Genomic DNA, 20,772 nt, shown 5'->3' on the forward strand with positions numbered 1-20,772 from the left:
TCCCTGGTCTGCAGCCTTTGCCCATTTCTGAGTTGTGAATAATCTCCTGGCCCTTTAGGCTGATGGGAAGTTGGGAAGAGATGCAGAGCAGCTTATCCTCATGTAGTGTTGCCAAAGGATTGCAATACCAAGGGAAAGTCACTCCATGTATGGCAGTAAATAGAGTCAAATCATTAGTAAGTGGGGAGTTTGGGGTTGCATTCGCTTTTACTAAAATTACTACCTAGGAGGTTTTACTGTTTAATTTGTAATAAAGCTGTATTTGGCTTATAAGAACTTCCTGAATGCCTTAGCAATCAGCTCTTGAGGAGACTTGCTCTGCAGGTCTCAAAAAACTGTGGACTGCTACTTGGGTACTCACAGAAGACTACATTTCCCAGAAGCCTCTTCTCCTAAGACCTGCCCTCGGCTGTTACCATGGAGATGACAAACAGCTACTAAGGCTGTCCCTGGAGGGTGAGGAGGGGAGCAAGGGCCTGGGTGTGGGAGGTTGGGCTCCAGCCTTAGCCTTTCCAGGGAAGTTTATGGGTGTTGTTTAGGCCTGGGGGTGGTGCAGGGTCCCAGGAGTTGGAGGTAGGATTGCTCTCCCCCAGACTAGACTGTGTCCTCCCCACCCTGCCCCAACACACACACACACACACACACACACACATACACACGTACACTCACATAAGACAATCTGGAGAATGAGGTCCAGGAGAATACAGTGGTTCAGATCTGGCTCCAGTCACTGAGGGGAGTCGAAGAGGCCGTCCCTTCCCCAAGTGATGGAAGCTTGTGATGATCGCAAAGTGATCCCCTTTTCCCTTCCTCACAGAAACGTCCATTCCTAGATAGCCAGAGACGCCAGGATGGAGGTCCTGAAGGAGAAAGTGGAGGAGGAGGAGGCAGCTGAGCGGGAGGAGGCTGCTGAGCGAGCCGAACGGGCTAAGATGGAGAAAATGATGAGGCCAGGAGAGCCAAGGAGGGATGAAAGCTTTATGACGCAGGAGATGCTCCGAGATCTGGAGAAGAAGGTGTCGGAGATTGTGATCCCCAGTGTGGAAGAGCCCTTGTGAGTGTGGGGAGTGGGGACTTCCTGCCTGGTCATGGCTCAGGCAGAGGGCTGGGTACAGCAAGAGCCAGGCAAGATGGTACCTGGGCTGAGAAAGGAGCCAGGACACAGAGGGAGGTGGTTAGGAGGGAGGGCTCTGAGCTAGAGGCCAGTGGCTCACATCTGAAATCTGAGCTAGTTGGAGGACTGAGAATCTGGGAGGATCAAATTTTGAGGGCAGCCCAGGAAAGCTTGCGAGACCCCCCTTCTCAACCCAAAGCTGTCATCCTAAGCTACTCAGGGGGCTGAGATTGTTGGTCCGCCTAGGCGGAAAAGTCTGTGAGACTCCATCCCAACATATCTGTCATCCCAGCAACAGCAAGAAGCCTAAAATAGTCAGACTGTGGTCCAGGCAGGCACCTTGGCAGGAAACAAGACCCCATCTCAAACATAACCAGCAAAAAAATAGGGCTGGAGGTATGACTAAGCAGTAGAGCACTTGCCTAGCAAGTGAGAGGTTCTGAGTTCAAACCTCCCCTCCAGAATGAGGACTCTGGGGGAGAGGATGCATGGTTCAGAGACACCCCCTCTCCTGATTGCTTCCCTCCAGCTCTGTGTGTGTGACTTTTGGGCAAATCACTTGATCTCTCTGTGGAAAAATACAGGCACTGATCAACACCTGCCTCTCAAGATTGCCCGAGGAAGGGGCAGAGCCAAAGGCAGCTCAGGTGGGCCTAGAGATTCCAAGCAGACCTGGGCTGACACCATCACTGCCTCCTGCACAGGATCTTAACACAGGACCTCATCGACACCTCCAACCTGCCCCCTTCCTACAAATCCAACTCGACCAAGGAGGAGCATCTGCTGCAGGTGGCGGACAACTACTCCCACCAGTACAGCCATCTGTGCCCCGACCGCGTGCCTCTCTTCTTGTACCCCCTGAATGAGTGTAATGTTCCGGTAAGGGTGGGGATGTGGAGGCAGGGGTGAAGGAGAGTAAAATGGAGGGAGGGTCCTCCAAGGTCCCTGAGCCAATCACAGGTGGAGGGTTAGCAGACCAAGCACTGGAATTTGAATAGGAGCTGACTTTATTGTTGTTGTTGGTGGTGGTGGTGGTTGCCAGGCTTGAATTTGGAACCCGGCTGCTGTCCTGAGCTCCTTTTGCTCAAGGCGAGTGCTCTACCACTTTGAGCCACAGCCCTACTTCTGGTTTTCTAGTGGTTAATTGGAGATGAGTCTCATAGACTTTCCTGTCCAGGCTGGCTTTGAACCATGTTTCTCAGATCTCAGCCTCCTGAGTAGCAAGGATTACAGGCGTGAACCATGGGCACCTAGCAGGCAGCAGTATAACACAAATGCAAGAAGTCGCTTGGTGAGCTGTAGGTTTAGGACGCTCTCAGCCTGGGGGTTGGCTAGTTTACAACCTTTTGGATTAATCCCTCAGCCCCCATCTATAGTTGGGAAATTGAGGCCCACTCCAGGAGGTGCCTGAAAGATGACTGAAAGGGAGAATCCACTGTGTGCAAGGGGGTGGGGGTCAGGGGAAATCTGTCCTGGTCCATTCTTCCTATGTCTCTGGGGTAGAAGCTACATCTAGGGCTAGAGATGGCCCCGGTCTCTAACCAGGACAGCACGAGGTGCCCCTGACTAGATTGGGCTGGAAGACCCTCACACCTGCAAGAGCCTCTGGTCTCCTTTCTCAGCCCTGGCTTCCTGGGGCAGCTAGCTTGGCCACTCTGGACCTCAGGTGCCCCACCCAGCCCACAGCAGGCCTGCGCCATCATGAGTGGTGATGTGACGGGGGCATCCCAGCCACCACCATCCCCACTAGTTATGGCCATGTTCACAGCAAGCACTGCTCTGCTCCCTGCCCTCCTCCCCCCTACCCCACCTCCAGCTCAACTGTGCATGCTTCCTTTCCCCCAATATCTCTCCCCTTGCAGAAGTTTGTAAGCACCACCATCCGGCCCACACTGATGCCCTACCCTGAACTCTACAACTGGGACACGTGTGCCCAGTTTGTCTCCGATTTCCTCACCATGGTGCTCCTGCCTGACCCCCTCAAGCCAGTAAGTGCCACTCACAGGTGGCATCAGTAGACCTAGGAGATCTAAAATGATAAGCTAGGCAAGATCTGGGAAAGAGGCTTAGCCAAGCCCAGGCCACAGGCCCAGTGAGGGACAACCACGTACCTGATAACACACAGCAACACCATTCCATTGGCTCCTGCCTTTTTCTGCCTCAATTTCCCTTTCATGACTTCAGGTGCTCAGCTGCCTGTGGCCTTCAGCCCTATCTTTTGCTTTTATTTCATTATTATGTTTTATGGTATGGGGTTTGAACTCAGGCCCTTGTACTTACGAGACAGGTGCTCTACCACTTGAGCCATGTCTCCAGCCTCCATTTATCTTTAGTTATTTTTTCACTGTGGACCTTGATCCTCCTCTACCTATAGCCTCCCATGGAGCTGGGATCACAACCGTCCATGCATGCCCCACCACACCCAGCCTATTGGTTGAGCCAGGGGTCTCTCCATGCAGGGTGGCCTTGAACTGCGATCCTCTTATCTCTACTTCTCAAGTAGCTGGCATTACTGGTGTGTGCCATTGTGCCCCACAGCCATCTCTGGGCCTCTGGACAGCCTGGTCAGCTTTTCACTGAGAACAACGGACGGAGAGAAGAAGAAAGGGTTAACTTGGAGAACTTCATAAAGGACATGAATAGGAGATGAGAAAGTTGGAGGCAAATAATAGAAATTACCGAGGGCGGGGGGTGGGGGGTGGGGGGAGGGAAGGAGGAAGGGAGGGAAAGGGAGAAGGGAGAAGGGGAATTAGACTAGCAGGTTCTAGTGTCCCATGGTCCTATAAGAAGTTGTCCAGTCCCTTAAAGTCACAGGCACATTTGGATTGCACAGGGTTAGGTTAAGAGTTGGGGGGCCCTGGGGGGGTGCAGCTTGCTTGCCCCCCTGAGGCAACTGTGGGAGGGGAGGGCAGCGAGACGTCCCAGAGACCCCATGCTGAATGGCGTGGCCTGGGCACAGCCCTCGCACCTGTACTCCTCCACCACGGTGCTGCGGTACCAGAAGGGAAACTCATTCGACTTCAGCATGCTGCTCTGCTCCATGCTCATCGGCGCTGGCTACGATGCCTACTGTGTCAACGGTTATGGCTCCCAGGACCTGTGCCACATGGACCTGTCCCGGGAGGTGTGCCCGCTCACCATGAAGCCCAAGGAGGTACATACAGCCTGCACGTGCTGCCCATAGCATGTCCAAAGGATGGGCTTCCCCAGGTTGGGGAGGTAGGCTTGCAGCCTTATCCCTCAGGGCCGTGGAGGATGTCACCATGCCAAACCACAGTGACTTTTCTATCATCAGCATCACACTGGCTTAAGCTCAGTTTAAGTCCCTGTGCTCTCCTGGTGCCAAATAGTACACACACAGGGCTTCTATATAAAGTCACCCTATTTGATGTGTCCCCTGAGTGCTTGATAAAGGTTCTGCAGCTATTTGCATCCAAGGAAATAATAGATGAGTATAAAGTAAACAGACCCTGAGTCTCAACCCTCCCCTACCCAGGTACAAGGGCTCCCTCGGTGGGTGGTGTCAAGCCTTGCACAGGTTTGTTGAGTTCCGCGGTAGCCCACACTGGTGCAGACACAAGAAACTGTTGGAAATTGATAACACATTTCTGGGAAAAGCATCTCTAGATTTGCAAAATGGTTATACTACAGACAGAAAGCATTTCCCAGGAACAAGATGAATTCCAGGACTCTGTCTGCAGCACAGGAATGGGGACCCAGGGACCTGGAAATAAGCCCTACAGCCAGCCCCTCACAATTTGCCCCACTTTCTGGCTCAGATCTGCGTGGTTCTGGGTTGATACAGCTGAGTTGCAGACAGGAAAGGGCGGGTGCTGAAGTGCTGGCACTGGTGCTGCAGTGCCCTCTGCTGTCAGGGCTGCAGGTCTGCAGGCCCACAAGCTGGAGGAGCCAGGGGACCCATAGGTCCCAAGCCTGGCTGGTTGAGCCTGACTGTGTCTCTCCAGCCTGGGCCTGTACATAGGCCCGGCCACTGACCCATCCTCTCTTGCTGGGTGACAGATAATCAAGAGTGAGGAGAAGCAACCACCTAAGAAGTATGCCATCAAACCACCCCGAGACCTTAACAGCAAGTTTGAGCAGGATCAGGAGCTCAAGAAGCAGCTGCAGCTGAAGGCAGAGGAGGAGAAGCGAAGACGGGAGGAGGAGGAAAAACTCTTGGTGAGTCCAGCAGGCCTGAGTCTATACGTTCCACCATGTTGCGGGGGGAGGGGAGGAGAAAGACTGAAGGGCACTGTAGCTAGCATCACCACGGTCACAGCTCCCCAGATGAGATAAGGGAGCCCATCTGATCTTCTCTTCAGATTTACCAAGGACTTTTTTCCTGACTGTCACACACTGCCAATAAATCCCTTACACGGACCAACAGAGTCTATATATTTAGTTAGTTGGTGGTACTGGGATTTGAACTTCATGGCTTCATACTTCCTAGGCAGGTGCTCTGCCACCTGAGCCATGCCCCCAGCCCTCAGATCTCGCAGATCTTGGCAGTTTATTGATTGAAACCTGGGATTCAGAGATGGCCTTACAATCAGAGCTCTCCTGCAGCACTTCAGCCCAGAGGGACGGTCTTGGCCGCCTCTCCCTCTCACCCCTCTGCAGCAACTTGGTAGTCACCTCCTGGCCTTCCACTGCAGGAGGAAGAGAAGGAGAAGCCCGACCCCCTGCATGGCCTGCGGGTGCACTGCTGGGTCCTGGTGCTGTCCGGGAAGCGAGAGGTACCCGAGAGCTTCTTCATCGACCCGCTCACGGGCCGCAGCTATCCCACTCAGGATGATCACTTCCTGGGCATCGAGAGCCTCTGGAACCACAGGAACTACTGGATTAACATGCAGGACTGCTGGAATTGCTGCAAGGTGCCAGAGGGTGGATGGGTGCTGGGGGGGTGGGTTGGGGTAGGGATGGGGGCCTTGGAGAGGGGGCCACTGAATCAGGAGAGTGCTACATGGCCCCTGTAGCTGAAAATGTAAACGCATGTTTACATTCTAGCTCTGCTCCAAGCAATCACTACAGCCTTGACCTATGGCAGCCTTACTCCACTTTCCAACTGTCTTTCCACCCCAACCCCCAAGTGTCATTATTTATTGACTTATTTTTGGTAGTACTGTGTATTTCTTTATTTTTGAACCTGGGTGCTGTTCCTGAGCTTGTTTGCTTGAGGATAGTACTCTACCACTTGAGCCATAGCTCCACTCCCAGCCCCCCCTTACTTTTTGGTAGTTAATTGAAGATAGAAAGTCTTGCAGGCTTTCTTGCTGCTGGCCACAACCCTCAGATCTCATCCTCCCGAGTAGCTAGTATTACAGGTGTGAGCCATCCTTACCTGTCAGTGCTGGGCCTGTACTCAGATGAAGGGCCTTGTACTTGCTCAAAGGAGGTACCCTGCCACTTAATTCATGCCCCACCCTGGCTTTTTGCTGGTTATTTGGGAGATGAAGTTTTGACTGCCTAAGCTGGCTTCAACTCTCAAACCTCTTGATCTCAGCCTTAAAAAAAGAAGTTTAATGTATTTATTGTTATATGGTACTGAGGAATCAAACCCAGAGCTTCATTCATGCTAGGCAAGCACTCTATCACTAAGCCACATACCCAGTCCCTGGCTCTCAGCCTTTTAAGTAGCTAAGATGACAGGAGTGAGCTATGGGTGCCCAGCCCAGCACGCATCCTTCACACGTGCATTCTTCTACCATCACCATGCTTCTAAGATTCACTTATGACCTAGGTACAGCCATGGTGGTTCACATGCATTGTTTATCATTTCTGGTTATTTGAGAATACACCAGAACTTGTCCATCCTGCAGCTACACAGCAAACATATAGTTGTGTCTGTTGGGTGTATACTTGGGAAAAGCACACGTTCCATTCTAGTAGAGCCTGTTTCCCAAAATGATTGCTTCGATGTGCACTCTTATTGTCAGTATAGCAGAGTTCCAGAAGTCGTGCCCACTCCTGGGTATTCTCTTTTTTATTTTACCTATTCCCTACAATATATAATTATATTCCATTGTAATTTTTTTTTGTCAGTAGTGGGGCTTGAACTCTAGGCCTGGATGCTGTCTGTCCCTGAGCTCTTCGGCTCAAGGCTAGTGCTCTACCACTTGAGCCACAGCACCACTTCCAGGTTTTTGGTGGTTTATTGGAGATCAGAGTCTCACGGACTCTCCTGTTTAGGTTGACTTTGAACCATGAGCCTCTGATCTCAGCCTCCTGAGTGTTAGGTTTTTAAAAGGAGGTAGCCAAGTAAGAACAGCACCACACACATGGTATTCAGGTAAGGGGTAGGTTTATTCAGTAGACCTGCTGGGACCAGGCCAGGTTGGCACTCCACATGGCTGGAAAAGAGGGCGTCTGGCCCTGGGCTAGGCCTTATCTAGGGTAGAGGCAGGAAAGGTGTGGCCAGGTAAAGGGAGGTGGGACCAGGTAAGAGGAGGTGGGACCAGGGATAGCCACATCAGATCCAGATGTGACCTCAGCGGATGCAGATGTGACCTCTTCCAAGTGTCCCAGTTGCCTAGGTAACACAGGTACTGGGCAGAGATTTTGCTGTGAGGAGGGTGGAGTCTGCTCACCATCCAGGATCAGACCTTACATTCCAGCCTTTTAATAATCATGGAATAAGGCGCGGATTCTCTCTGGCTACTTCCTGCTGACAAGGGGCCTTGACATTAGGAATAAAAGGCTGGAATTTGGTCTCCTCCCAGAGAAGGCAGCAAGCAGCAGCTGTCCCTTGGTGGCGTGAGTCCTTAGATGAAGTCTGGAGGAGTCTCATGAGGCATTGAGGGGCTGGAAAAAAATACTAGAGAGCAAATAAATGGCAAGAGGAAGGACTTGGGGCTGAAAAATGTTGGTAGAAATGTCCCTAGCTACTTCTGACATCTGGCGACTAGGTAGAGAAGTCAGGTAACAAAGGCAAGAATATAAATTCTTGTCCAGTTAATAGGTAGACAGGTATAGACATTGGATGGGCAGGCTTCTGACTTCTACTGACCTCCCGGCTCTGGTTAATTTTGAAAGGGCAGGCACAAAGCTGCTGATGTGACATCATCTCCTCTTACTCCTCTCCATGTTCCCTTGTTCTCCAGACTGGCTGAGTCTAGGTGCTCGTTGCTGGGATGGCTTGTCCCAGTTGGTATTCAAGGAGGATTGAACTCAAGGCCTGGGCATTGTCCCTGAGCACTTCTGCTCAAGGCTAGCACTCTACCACTTTGAGTTATAGTACCACTTGCAGTATTTGCTGGTTAGAGATAAGAGTCTTGAGCCATCCTTCCAGCCTGGCTCTTTGCAGGTTAGTTGGGAGATGGAGTCTTAGAGATTTTTCGGCCCAGGCTGGCTTTGAACTGCAATTTTTGCTACAAAAAACCCTTTATTATTTCCAATTAAAGCAACAAGGAGATCAAATAGAATAAGTAGAGCTTACCTGGTCCTTATCAAGAATGGCCAACAAATATTCTGAAATGACAAAACTCATTAGATGTGAGAATCTTAGCACAGATATGTCCAATATTTTAGAGTCACATAGTTAGTACTAGAATATACACCTCAAAACAAAAAGACAAAACTCAAAACCTAAAATTTTGACAACAATGTTTAGACATCTTTGCTAACAAAGCACATCAGATGGTTGGGCCTCGGTTATCCGGGTCTGTGAAAAGAGCAACTTGTTAGCAAAGCATCTTAGAATAGATGGATGGAGGAGTAGTAAGCTTGGTGGAAGGTTAAGGGTCAGATGGGGCAAACCCTTAACCCACCATGTGGCCAAGACAGCAAATTCCTGAAAAAAATGCAAAGAAAGCCTGAACAAATAGATCAAGCCTAGTTTGGCTAGCCTTTGAGAGGGAACCTAGAGGGGGGTCCCCGGGACCCAGCCTGCGTTGCACTCTTCAGGGCACAATCCAAAATGTTGTAGAAAAGAGAAAGGTAGAGATAAGAAAAATTGGACATGAATGGCAGAGAGAGAGCAAAGAGAACCTGAAAGTAAACAGACTTCTGACCATTTACCATTGTGCTGTGTCCGCAGCAGACAGACGTGTTCGCAAAAGGCCGTCAGAACTGTGGGTATTCCTCAGAGCAAAAAAGGGAAAAAAGAAAAAAAAGCAGAGAGGAATCCCACCTATCCTGACTTTAAGCCCTTCCTGGGTTTTGGCACCATTTATGTTAGGTTTTTTAAAAAAGGTAGCTGAGTAAGAACAGCACCATGCACATGGTATTCAGGTAAGGGGTAGGTTTATTCATCGTTCTGGCTGGCACCAGGCCATGTTGGCCCTCCACTTGGAGGGGAAAGGCCTGGGAAAGAGAGCTGGGAAGGAGAGAGAGCTGGGAAAAAGAGGGCGTCTGGGCCTGGGCTAGGCCTTTTCTAGGGTATGGGTGGAGAAAGCTGTGGCCACATCAAATTCAAATGTGACCTCAGCGGACATGGATGTGACCTCTTCCAGGTGTCCCACTTGCCTAGGTAACACAGGTACTGGGCGGAGACTTTGCTGTGAGGAGGGTGGAGTCTGCTTGCCATCCAGGATGGGACCTTACAATGAGTAGCTAGGATTATAGGCATGAGCCACTGGTGCCCAGCTTCCATTGTAATATATATATATATATATAAATATATATATATATGTATGTATCACTCAAGATGTTGAGACAGGAGTGTTGCAAGTTCCAGGCCCCTGCTGGCCTCTGGGAGCAACTGTTTCATTTCCCATCACTACTGAGCAGGGTGACTGACTCCCCTTCCCCAACAGGACTTGATCTTTGATCTGGGTGACCCTGTGAAGTGGGAGTATATGCTTCCAGGGCCAGAGAAGCACCGCCTGGCCTTGTCCGAGGAAGACGACGAGACACTGAATGATGAAGATGATGTTGAAGATCTGGTGAGCCTCAGTGGCATGGGAGGCAGTGGGGTTGGAGTGAGAAAAATGTGTACCCTGTCTTGCTTCAGGATGCCTGATAAACACCCCTAAAAGCATGTGTATGCCATGCAGGGGAGGGGACCAAGCACCAATTATAGGTTCTTCAAAGTCTGGACTCTGCCCTCATTTTATGAATATGTAAATAGAGGCCCATACTCTTGCAGTGAGTTAGGGGAGAGCTGAAACTTGAATTCAGGGGTTCAGGGGTTTTCCTGTTCCTTTAGAGTATATGCTCCAGGGAGTTGGGTCATAAGACCCTTTCTTCAAGCCTGGGGGAGCCCCAAGGCTGGTCACTCTCATCTTCAGATTTCTGTCAGGTATTCTAAAGACTATTGGCAGAATGGCTTCATAGTGTCAGCCTCCTTCTTCTCCCAAGCCAGGGCCTTCCAGACATGAGGTCAGCCCCTCCCCCGCCCCCGGGGACTGCAGGTGTGTCAGTGTGGCCTTGGACAAGTGTTGGGGTCTTTGGGAACTTCCCTCACTTGCACAGAAATGAGGGAGGGGTCATGGTCATAGCAGAGCAAACGGAACAGATGTGTTGGCCAAACGGAACAGATGTGTTGGCCTAACTGTGTGACCACAGGCTGGGATTTACATAACAGCGGTTTGTATCCCAGTTCTGGAGGCTGGATTAAGGACCTCCTAAGGACCACACTCAAACTTCATTACCTCAGTTCCAAATATAGCCATATTCTCTAAGGCACTGGGAGCTAGGACACCTGTGTTTGGAGTCTGGAGGGATATAAGAACAAAGCAGAACCTGCATGACATGGTCTCTCTGAGCACCAGGCTCCATAGCAGGTGTCAAACCTGAGTTCACTCATTTAAACCACCACCAACAAGCTGGAAGCTCACACCTGTAATCCTAGCTACTCAGGAGGCTGAGATATGAGGATCACAGCTCAAAGCCAGTCTCGGCGAGAAAGCCCATGAGACTCTTATCTGGAACTAACCTCCATAAAACCAGAAGTGGAGCTGTGGCTCAAAGTGACAGTGTGCTAGCCTTGAGATAGGAATAGCACCCAGGCTCCAACTTCAAGCCCCATGATCACCACCACCACTAACAACAACAGCAACAAAAACGTAAGCCAGGCTAGTGGGTCACTCCTGTAATCCTATCTACTTAGAGGCCTTAGGTAAATAATAAATAAATAAAATAAAATCACCACCACCCAGTGAGGTATTGTCCCCTGGTAGAGTGGACGACTTGCACAGAGGGGTGAAGTCACTCACCCAATGGGCATATCCAGAGCCGGGGTCTGAACTGAAACAGTAGCTCTAATCTCAGCAGTGATTCTGGTTTACCTCCTGGGCCATGGCCTAGTGAGCCGTGGCTTGGTGAGCTGTGGCCAGGGCAGGAACAACCTTCTCATTGCTGAGCATGGGCGCCCCCTGCTGGCTACGAGGCCCAGAACAGCCGCTGTCCAGGGAGTCTGACACTGTGGGAGCCATCCCCAGGCTCCTAGCTGGTTCAGAGTGGAGGACTTGCCTTAGCTGCTGGTGAATGGGCTCTACCAGACTCCAGGAGCTTTGCTGGTGAAAGGACCCTCACCACAAGAAGCCTTGACAAGAAGGGGAGGATGGGCCTGGGGGCTGGTACTGCTGGGGGAGGGGCTTGTGCTCCTGACATGTGCTACCCCCCCCTCCAAGCCCTCACACCCCCCTGACTGGGCTCTGAAGGAAGGAAGAGACTTTGCCAGGGTCTCCTCCAGGACCTGGCTAGCATCCCTCTCTCCCACAGGAAAAGGAAGACGAAGAAAAGAGCTTTGATATGCCATCCTCGTGGGTGATGCAAATCCAAATCTCTCCAGAAGGTCTCTGCCCAGCACTGCCCCAGCTCTTCTCTCCTTGGGGCCTGGGGGACAGGGTATACAGACTCGCTCTGCAGTCTAGAAAGAGAGGAGAGCCCAACCCGCTCTGTGTCCACAGCGTTCGAGACCCGCTGCCCTAATGGGAAGAAGGTGATACAGTACAAGAAGGCCCAGGTGGAGAAGTGGGCCCCGTACCTCAACAACAACGGCCTCATGTGCCGCCTTACCACCTACCAGGACCTGGAGTGTAAGGGTGCAGCTCCCGCTGCGGGGCCGCCGGTGGGAAGCTGTAGGGAGAGCCATGACCCTCAATATGCCCGTACCCTCAGTGTGTGTGTGTGTGTCATCACTGGTCCCTGTTGCTGGGAACAGTGGGTGGGAGGCCGGGGTACCTGGCCTGGCTGCAGTAGGCACCCTCCCCGACCCCCACCTCACCTCAGGTACCAAGATTTTGGAGATCAAGGAATGGTACCAGAATCGGGAAGACATGTTGGAGCTAAAGCATATGAACAAGACCACGGGCTTATGTATTGACTACTTCAAGCCTGGCCACCCCCAGGCTCTTCGTGGTATGTGCATGAATCCCATTGCTGGGCTAGCCAGGAGCTGGGGCGGGGGGATGAATATGATAGAGGAAGCAACATTGGCTATGGACAGGGTCCTTGGGTAGCAAGCCAGACACTGCCTCCAAAGAAAGCCAGAGTTGGGTGGCTACCAGTAATCACAGCTACGGCTCCCCACCATCGTCTCCCTCTCTCTCTCCCCTGCCCCCACCTGCCATCCCCAGTACATTCCTACAAGTCCATGCAGCCTGAGATGGACCGGGTCATGGAGTTCTACGAGTCAGCCCGTGTGGATGGCCTGATCAAGCGGGAGGAGACTCCCAAGACGATGACTGAGTATTACACTGGGCGCTCTGACTTCCTCTCCTACCGCCACATCAATTTCGGGCCCAGAGTGAAGAAGCCCACTCAGTGCACCGCAGAATCAAACCCAAGGCCCATTGTGGTAAGAGTGTGCCTGCCCTGGGCATCAGGGTGCCCACCTTCTCTGGCAGACAGAGGTCACCTGGGTGGATACAGCCCTTGATCTCTGGTAGCATCGAGGTGTGTGATATTGCCAGAAGACTTAACTATATACAGAATGGTGCTAGATGTGCCTTGAAGCAAGAACCAAGTGTCACAGCTTGTTTGCTTGTTTTGTTGGTCATGGGGCTTGAACTCTGCACCTAGGTGCAGCTCTTCAGCTCAAGCCATAGCGCCACTTCCAGTTTTCTGATGGTTTATTGGAGATAAGTATCTCTTGGGCTTTCTTGCCCGGGCTGGCTTTGAACCACGATCCTCTGATCTCAGCCTCCTGAGTAGTTAGGATTATAGGCATGAGCTGCTGGCACCTGACTTCATAGCTTGTTTTTACATATGAATTCACACTCCTGGCTAATCATCTGGAAAAGCCAGGCATTGTGGTACATGCCTAAAATTCCAGCTGCTCAGGAGGCAGAAGCAAGAGGCCCTCAAATTTGAGGCCAGCTCGGGCAAAAGGTAGTAAGATCCTGGCTCAAAAACAAAACATAAGCCAAGGTGGCTGACACCTGTAATCCTACCTACGCAGGAGGCTGGAGATCTGAGGACTGAGGTTCAAAGCAGGAAAGTCCTGCCTCACTCCCGTGAGACTGTTATCTCTAATTAACCACTAGAAAACTGAACATGGAGCTGCAGCTCAAGTGGTAGAGTGCTAGCCTTGAACAAAAAAGTGCAGGGACAGTGTCCAGGCCCTGAGTTCAAGCCCCAGGACCAGCACAAAATAAAAATAAAAGGGGCTGGGAAGGTGGCTCAGTGGTAGAGTGCTTGCCTTGCATGCATGGGGCCCTGGGTTCAATTCCTCAGCACCACATAAGCAGAAAAAGCTGGAAGTGGTTCTGTGGCCCAAGTGGTAGAGCACTAGACTTGAGCTGAAGAGCTGAGGGATAGTGCCCAGGCCCAGAGTTCAGGTCCTATGACTGACAAAAAAATTTAAAAAAAATAAAAGGGTTGAGGGTATAGCTCAAAGTAGTGCTTGCCTTGCATGCAACAAAGCCCTGGTTTTAACTCTTTGTACTAAAAATAAATCATCAATCAATCTTGAAAATTGCAAAATGTAAAAATATCTCAGAATGGTACCTCTCAAATATTAACTGAGGATTCATAGATTTGGTTCTGAGGGGCTTCTTCTAAGTGAATATCCAAGGCAGATTGGGAGTTCAATTCCTTCTGTTACCTATTGTACAGTAAACTAATTTCCCCCCTCTCCAAGTCATTACAAATTATTTTGCAACTGTGCTTACAGGCTACATGCACCAAAAATGTCCTTGCTAGCAGACTTCTAGAGACGGGGTAGGCAGGAGAGATGGTGAGCTCTCCACCACCGGGGTTAAGCAGGCAGCCTGGTAGAGGGAGCTAGAGAAGGTGTCCAGAGTCATCTGGGCTGCAGAGGCTTGGCCCTGAGAAGCCACTGCCATCACAAACCACCCGCTCCTCCCAAGGACCTCTGAGCTCAGGGCCATGACCATCCTGTGCCTGGAATGCACCCATACGTTGTTGTCCTTCTGGACGTGCAGAAAATCACAGAGTGCTTCCACCGAAACCCCGAGAAGTCCGCGGATGAGGACGTGGCGGAGCGCGTGTTTCTCATCAACGAGGAACGCATCCAGCTGCGCTATCACTGCCGCGAGGACCACATCACCACGTCCAAGCGGGAGTTCCTGCGGCGCACAGAGGTGGACAGCAAGGGCAACAAGGTCATCATGACCCCGGACATGTGCATCAGCTTCGAGGTGGGCAGTGGCACATGCAGGGAGGGAACTGTGCCCTGTGACCCCTTCTGGCAACCTGGGGGGACCCACAATGGGGCGCTTGAAGCCTAACCATGAAAACAACCCATCTGGATCTCTCCTGAGAATCCAGTACATCCATGGGTCCTTCTCTTTTTTGTAGTTCCTCCAAAAATCCTCCCTTTCCCCTCCCCCATCTCTAGTCAGCAGACCCCAGGTCTCTGGGATCTATGTAGGAGGGAGGAGATTCTTACTTCCTTTGAGGAGTTCACCTCTCTAGTGAAATCCCTGCATTCCATAACCCCTCTTCATCTTCAGTTTCCTATCTATCTACTGATTGATCAATCAATCAATTGATCTATCATCTATATCTGTGATGCTAGTCTGGGGCTTGAGTGCTATCCCTTTAGCTTTATTGCTCAAGGGTAGTGCTCTATCACTGAAGCCTCAGCTCTACTTCTGGCTTTTTTTCTGGCAAATTGGAGATAGGAGTATCATAATCTTTCCTGCCCAGGCTGGCTTCAAACTGCAATCCTCAGATCTCAACCTCTTGAGTTGCTAGGATTCCAGGTGCAAGCCACTGTCTACCTGAATTGTAATAGATGAGGAAACTGCCTTGTAGCTAGAAAGAGGTGGGAGTAATTGGAGTGGAGCAGTGTCACTGCTTCAAGTGTGGCAGTCTGTCTGTCACTGTGGTGTCTGTCACTGTGGTGGCTCTGGTCCCAGGTGGAGCCTATGGAGCACACCAAGAAGCTTCTCTACCAGTATGAGACCATGATGCAACTGAAGGCTGCCGAAAAGGTGTCCCGTCATCAGGCCTGGGAGTCAGAGCTGGAGGCAAGTCCCCATGGAGATGGGTGGGTGGGCAATGGCAGGGCTGGGGTGGGGGTGGGGGCCTTGGTCATGGCCTCCATTGATTGACAATTCAGGTGCTGGAGATCCTAAAGCTTCGAGAGGAGGAGGATGAAGAGCACGCGCTGACCATCTCCATCTATGACACGAAGCGCAATGAGAAGAGCAGGGAATATCGGGAGGCCATGGTGAGCCTTATGGTTGAATCACCAATTTTCCCAGGGCTGGCTTTCTCTGGACTCGCCCTGCCCACCCCCCCCTCCCCAGGCCTCCAGCATGGGGAAAACCACTGGGATTCAACTAGGAAAATCTTTACTTATTTTTGCTGGTCCCAGGGCTTGAACTCAGGGCCTGGGTGCTGTTCCTGAGCTTGTGCTCAAGGCTAGCATTCTACCATTTGAGCCACAGCACCACTTTTAGCTTTTTCTGGGTAGTCTTATAGACTTTTCTGTCTGGGCTGGCTTTGAACCACTATCCTCAGATCTCAGCCTCCTGAGTGGAATTATAGGTGTGAGCCACCAGCACTTAGCAGGAAAGGGGATGATGTCATGATGCTGAGTGATCAGTCTTGCTAGGGTCCCTCCCAAAGTACTCAGGCCAGGTTCCCCACCCAGGGCTGGGCAAATGGGGAAAGAATGTGAATGGTATGCCCACCTCCACAAGGCTACCATCAAAGCTGTGGCTGGAGCTGGAAGCCCAGTCCCATGACTGTTCTCAGATCCCTAGCGGAGGTCCTTGGCTCAGATCTCCATCTTCTCTATCTATGCAGGGCATAAGGCCCCAAGATGTTAAAAAAAATGAAGTTTTATCATACTTAACCTTTGCCATTACTGAGTAAGCATCTCCTATGGACTGTCAGGCACCTGGCTGTGTGCTTTATAGATCTGATCCTGTCTGAGGAGGAGCAAATAGGTTTGGGGAGGTAGATGTCTTGAATCGTTTGGCCATTAGCATGGTCAATCCTGTTTGAGGTGCCTGCATGGGGTGCTGGGTGGGGAGCTGGCCTGGTGGCGGACCACTGTTGATGCAGAGCTGATGGAGGTGTCCTGAAGGCCCTCCTGACTCAGTGGGCCCTCCCTAGGAGCGTGTGTTGCACGAGGAGCACCTGCGGCAGGTGGAGACCCAGCTGGACTACCTGGCCCCATTCCTGGCCCAGCTTCCCCCGGGTGAAAAGCTGACACGGTGGCAAGCAATACGTCTCAAGGACGAGTGTCTCAGCGACTTCAAGCAGCGGCTCATCGACAAGGCCAACCTCATCCAGGCCCGCTTCGAGAAGGTGAGCCCAGAGCCTGGCAGGGGAGAGGGTCTTGGTATTTTCTCCAGAAAATGGTCTTGGGACTCTCTGCCCAGCATCTCACAGATCTGTGAGGGATTGGTGGACAGATGAGTATGTCAGTGTTCTTTCTCCAGTGTTATTCCTGGATGGTTGTGGAGGTGGGAACGGATGAGTAGGTGGGTGGATGGCTGGGTGAGTAGATGGACAGATGGATGGGTGGGTAGATGGGTAAATGGAAGGATAGATAAGCAGATGGTAAATAGGTGTGTAGATGGAGGGGTGGGCAGAGGAATGAATGGATAGGTAGATGGTGCATTATAACAACTCCTCCTTCTTGTCCTGTTTCTGTAAGATAAACACACACTTCTATGTAGCTTCTATGTAGTGTAGTTCCGCACTTTGAACCCACAGAGCTCTATAATTTTTCTCAATTCAAAGGCTCTGGAAATGCCCCTAGCTTGTCCAGTCATGGTTTTTGTTTGTTGGTTTGGTTTGGTTTTCTACAGTGCTAGGGATCAAACCCAGGGCTTATGCAATGAAGCAAGCACTCTGCCACATCCCCTTCCCTGATTGGCTGTTTTAGCCCTACTCTGACCTCAGGGACATAGTCCCTCTAAATATGACCCCAGAGGCTCCCACCCTTTGTGACCCTTTCCTCTGCTCCTCTCCTTGTGTGGGTGGGGACTGTCTGCTGACCTGTAGAATGACAGCCTGCATTCTGGGGACAGTTAGCCCTTGTTATCCCCCCCTCCCCACACAAACCCATCTTCCAGGAGACTCAAGAGCTTCAGAAGAAGCAGCAATGGTACCAGGAGAACCAGGTGACCTTGACACCCGAGGACGAAGACTTGTACCTGAGCTACTGCTCCCAGGCCATGTTCCGCATCCGCATCCTAGAGCAACGGCTCAACAGGTAAGGGGAGGTGGGATCCAGGAAGAGCGTCTGGAGTTCATCTGGCTGCTACTGTGAAACCCCTCACTCCTCTCCTTCCACCTTAGGCACAAGGAGCTGGCCCCACTCAAGTACTTGGCGCTGGAGGAAAAGCTGTACAAGGACCCACGGCTGATGGATCTGGTGAAAGTCTATGCTTGACACCTCTCATAGGACTATTGTGGAAGCTGCCAGAGATCACAAACCTGCTCTCATATTTACCACACCTGCCTGACGCTACCCACAAGGGAGCCCAGCTTCACTGCTACTCCCCCTTCTCTCATTTTCCCTTTAAATAAACATACTTTCATTTAATTTGCCATCTGTGCTACAGACTTCCCAAGTTCTAGCCCTCATCTTTTCCTCCTTTGCTTCTTTATCTGTAGCCTGGGGCTACTCATTTCTCCCAGGAAACTGACAGTAGTAGCTTTTTACTGCTCTGACAAAAAAAAAAAACCCAGAAAACCAAAAAAACCCAAAGGAGCAAAGATTTATTTTAGCTCATAGTTTCAAGTTTTAGTCTAGCTTTTGGTCAAGCTCCATTGCTTTGACCTATGACCAGGTAAAAACATCAATGGCAGGGCTTGGTGCTAGTAGTTTACACCTGTAATCCTAGCTGTTCAGGATGCTGAGATCTGAGGATTGGGGTTCAAAGCCAGCCTGAGCAGGCTATCTGCAATGAATCCATTAAGCTGGAAGTGGGGCTGTGGCTCAAATTGTAGAGTACTAACCTTAAGCAAAAAAGCTCTGGGGGCTGGGAAGGTGGCTCAGTAGTAGAGTGCTTAGCATGCATGCATGAAGCCATAGGTTTGATTCCTCAGCACCACATAAACAGAAAAAAGCCAGAAGTGGAGCTGTGGCTCAAGTGGTAAAGCACTAGACTTGAGCTGAAGAGCTGAGGGACAGCACCGAGGCTCCATGACCAACCCAAAAAAATAAATAAATAAAACAACTCTGGGATAGCAACCAGGACTGCCAGACAATAAACCATAGAAGAGAGGACGTGGGAGTGCAAAACTGTTGTCTTATGGCAGACAGGAAGCAGAGAGTCAGAAAAAGGGCAGGGGACAAGATATATCCTGGAAGGCATGCCTCCAGTGAGCTACTCCAGCTAAGCCGTACCACCTCAGAGCCCACCTAGCTATGGACTCATGATCCAGTCACCTCTCAGTAGCCACCTTCAGCTACAGACCAGGCCTTGAATACTTGAACCTAGAGGCCATATTTCAAATCCAAATGGCAACAGACAAATTCATCATTAGGCCAATCCACAAATGGCTTTGTTTCTTCAAGAGATCAGTAACATCTAACAAAAGCTATGCTAAACCCAGATTGGTGCCTAGCTACAAGCTTTTTTTTTTTTTTTTTGTGGGCCATGGGGCCTGAACTCCTGGCCTGGTACTGTCCCTTAGCTCTTCAGCTCAAGGCTAGCACTGTACCACTTAAGCCAAGCACCACTTCCAGCATTTTCTGTTTATGTGGTGCTGAGGAATCAAACCCAGGGCCTCATGCATGCAAGGCAAGCACTCTACCACTGAGCCCCGACCTAGGACTCTTCCTTTCCTCTACCCGCTTACTGCTTGAGTTTGAATCTAGGGCTGCCTCTATACTAGATCAGCTACACCTGTAGCCCGTGTTCTACTTAGCAAAACAATTTATTAAATATTTTGGAAATGATTGAGGACATTTGATTATGGTCTGGATGTTAGAAAATTAAGTTTTCTTAGGGGTAGTAATGATGGTATGGGCCTAAGGGCCTTGTTTTAAAGAGCTACAGAGTCATCAGCGTCAAGATAGAAATGTCATGATGTCTACAATTTATAAATAGGGGTGAAGAATACATAGAAAAAAGTCTAGTTGATCAATACACTCGTAAGATTTCCCTAAGTTTTTATATTAAAAGTTGAGGGGACACAAGCTGGACAGTTTTGATCCGATGTTCTCCTAATCCAGCCCTCTGTTGAAAAGGCCCTTCTGGAGCTGTTTCCCCAATATGCCAGCTAACAACGGACCTTTGCTTCTTGTTGCTGGCAAAAGGGGCTGCCGTTCGGTTGGGAATTGCCCAGGCTTTGCCTTTAAGAACAAGTGTTTGAGGACTCAAGCCATTTGTTTTTTCTGTCCCCAGGTCTTTTGTAAGCACCTACACCGGGGCCTCAGTTTCCTCATCAGTACCCGGAAAGTGTTCCTTAGCGGTGTGCTGAGCGAGGTGCGAGACCAAGCAGGCCCGCGCAGTTCCGGGCTCTAAGGCTAAGGCCGAGTTGCTACTGGGCAGCCCAGGCACTGTGTGTGTGTGTGTGGTGGGGGGGGGGGGCTCCCATCGTGGTGGGTAAAGGGGAATCCCAGGCCCCGCACAGCTGCAGACCAAGTCCCTCGGAGCAGCCCGGGCACGGGGGCCTCCCCTCGTGTTGAGTAGGGGGAACCCCAGACCCCCGCACAGCTGCAGCCATTCGCCCTTTCATCCTTTCTCCTGTGGCACTGGAGGGTGCCACGCCCAACTCGGCCCGGGAATCCATTTGTCTTCTAAGCCTCCCTCGGGAACTCAAGCCGGCGTCCAGATCGAAGAAGAGAAGCCTCGTCCAGAGACCCCCGCGGCAGCATCGTCCTCAGTCAGGCAAAGGGATTCAGGAACTACGGCAAAACATAAGCGAAGGCTTTCCCCCCCCCCCCCCACCTACTTGCCCGGTTCCAAGATGGAAGATCCGCGGCTTCACGCTGCTCCAGAAGTCCCCTTCCCATTGGATAGCTAAGAATTGGTTCTCCAATAACGAGAACGCTGATTGGCCCATCCAGGACGGTTGCTAAAGCGATTGGCGCAGCCGCCATTGGAGAGCGATTAGCAAATGTTTCAAATAATGACTGACCTAGGAAGAGAAGGGAAGAGGGAGGGAAGGGAAAGTTCGAGGCGGATAGACCGACAACAACAACAACAAAATTGGCAGCCCGCGTGGATTCATTAGAGACGGAAGGGTGGTTCTTAGAACGCTTCTTCCTCGTGATTAGTCCGCTTCAAGACTAGGAGGGCGGGTAATTAACCCAAAGCGGCAGAAATGCATGCTTC

At 51.0% G+C, this 20,772-nt stretch overlaps 1 protein-coding gene across 2 annotated transcripts; it reads left to right on the forward strand.

Annotated features, from left to right (window-relative positions):
- Positions 1-851: 851 nt before the first annotated feature.
- On the forward strand, positions 852-17,876 carry Drc7 (dynein regulatory complex subunit 7). 2 transcript variants are annotated; one of them, XM_013012830.1, is made up of 17 exons: positions 852-1,054; positions 1,819-1,993; positions 2,977-3,102; positions 4,074-4,268; positions 5,135-5,293; positions 5,770-5,988; positions 9,868-9,996; positions 11,777-11,849; positions 11,965-12,093; positions 12,287-12,415; positions 12,634-12,854; positions 14,443-14,658; positions 15,382-15,492; positions 15,585-15,695; positions 16,589-16,783; positions 17,557-17,696; positions 17,783-17,876. In XM_013012830.1, the coding sequence occupies exons 1-17, from the start codon at positions 852-854 to the stop codon at positions 17,874-17,876; spliced, it is 2,625 nt and encodes an 874-aa protein (XP_012868284.1). The 2 variants fall into 2 exon arrangements, with proteins under 2 accessions (XP_012868284.1, XP_012868285.1); XM_013012831.1 differs by lacking the exon at positions 4,074-4,268.
- The last annotated feature ends 2,896 nt before the right edge of the window (positions 17,877-20,772 follow it).

The sequence above is a fragment of the Dipodomys ordii genome, unplaced genomic scaffold, assembly GCF_000151885.1.
Source record: "Dipodomys ordii isolate 6190 unplaced genomic scaffold, Dord_2.0 Scaffold18, whole genome shotgun sequence".
Lineage (NCBI taxonomy): Eukaryota > Metazoa > Chordata > Mammalia > Rodentia > Heteromyidae > Dipodomys > Dipodomys ordii.

What these genes read in the sequence shown, in the direction of transcription:
- Drc7 (XM_013012830.1), top strand. Translation starts at nt 852, where the DNA reads ATGGAGGTCCTGAAGGAGAAAGTGGAGGAGGAGGAGGCAGCTGAGCGG. An exon ending in CCCAGTGTGGAAGAGCCCTT is followed by an intron (nt 1,055 to 1,818) that starts GTGAGTGTGGGG and finishes CCTCCTGCACAG; the next exon opens with GATCTTAACACAGGACCTCA. An exon ending in CCACCCCCAGGCTCTTCGTG is followed by an intron (nt 12,416 to 12,633) that starts GTATGTGCATGA and finishes TGCCATCCCCAG; the next exon opens with TACATTCCTACAAGTCCATG.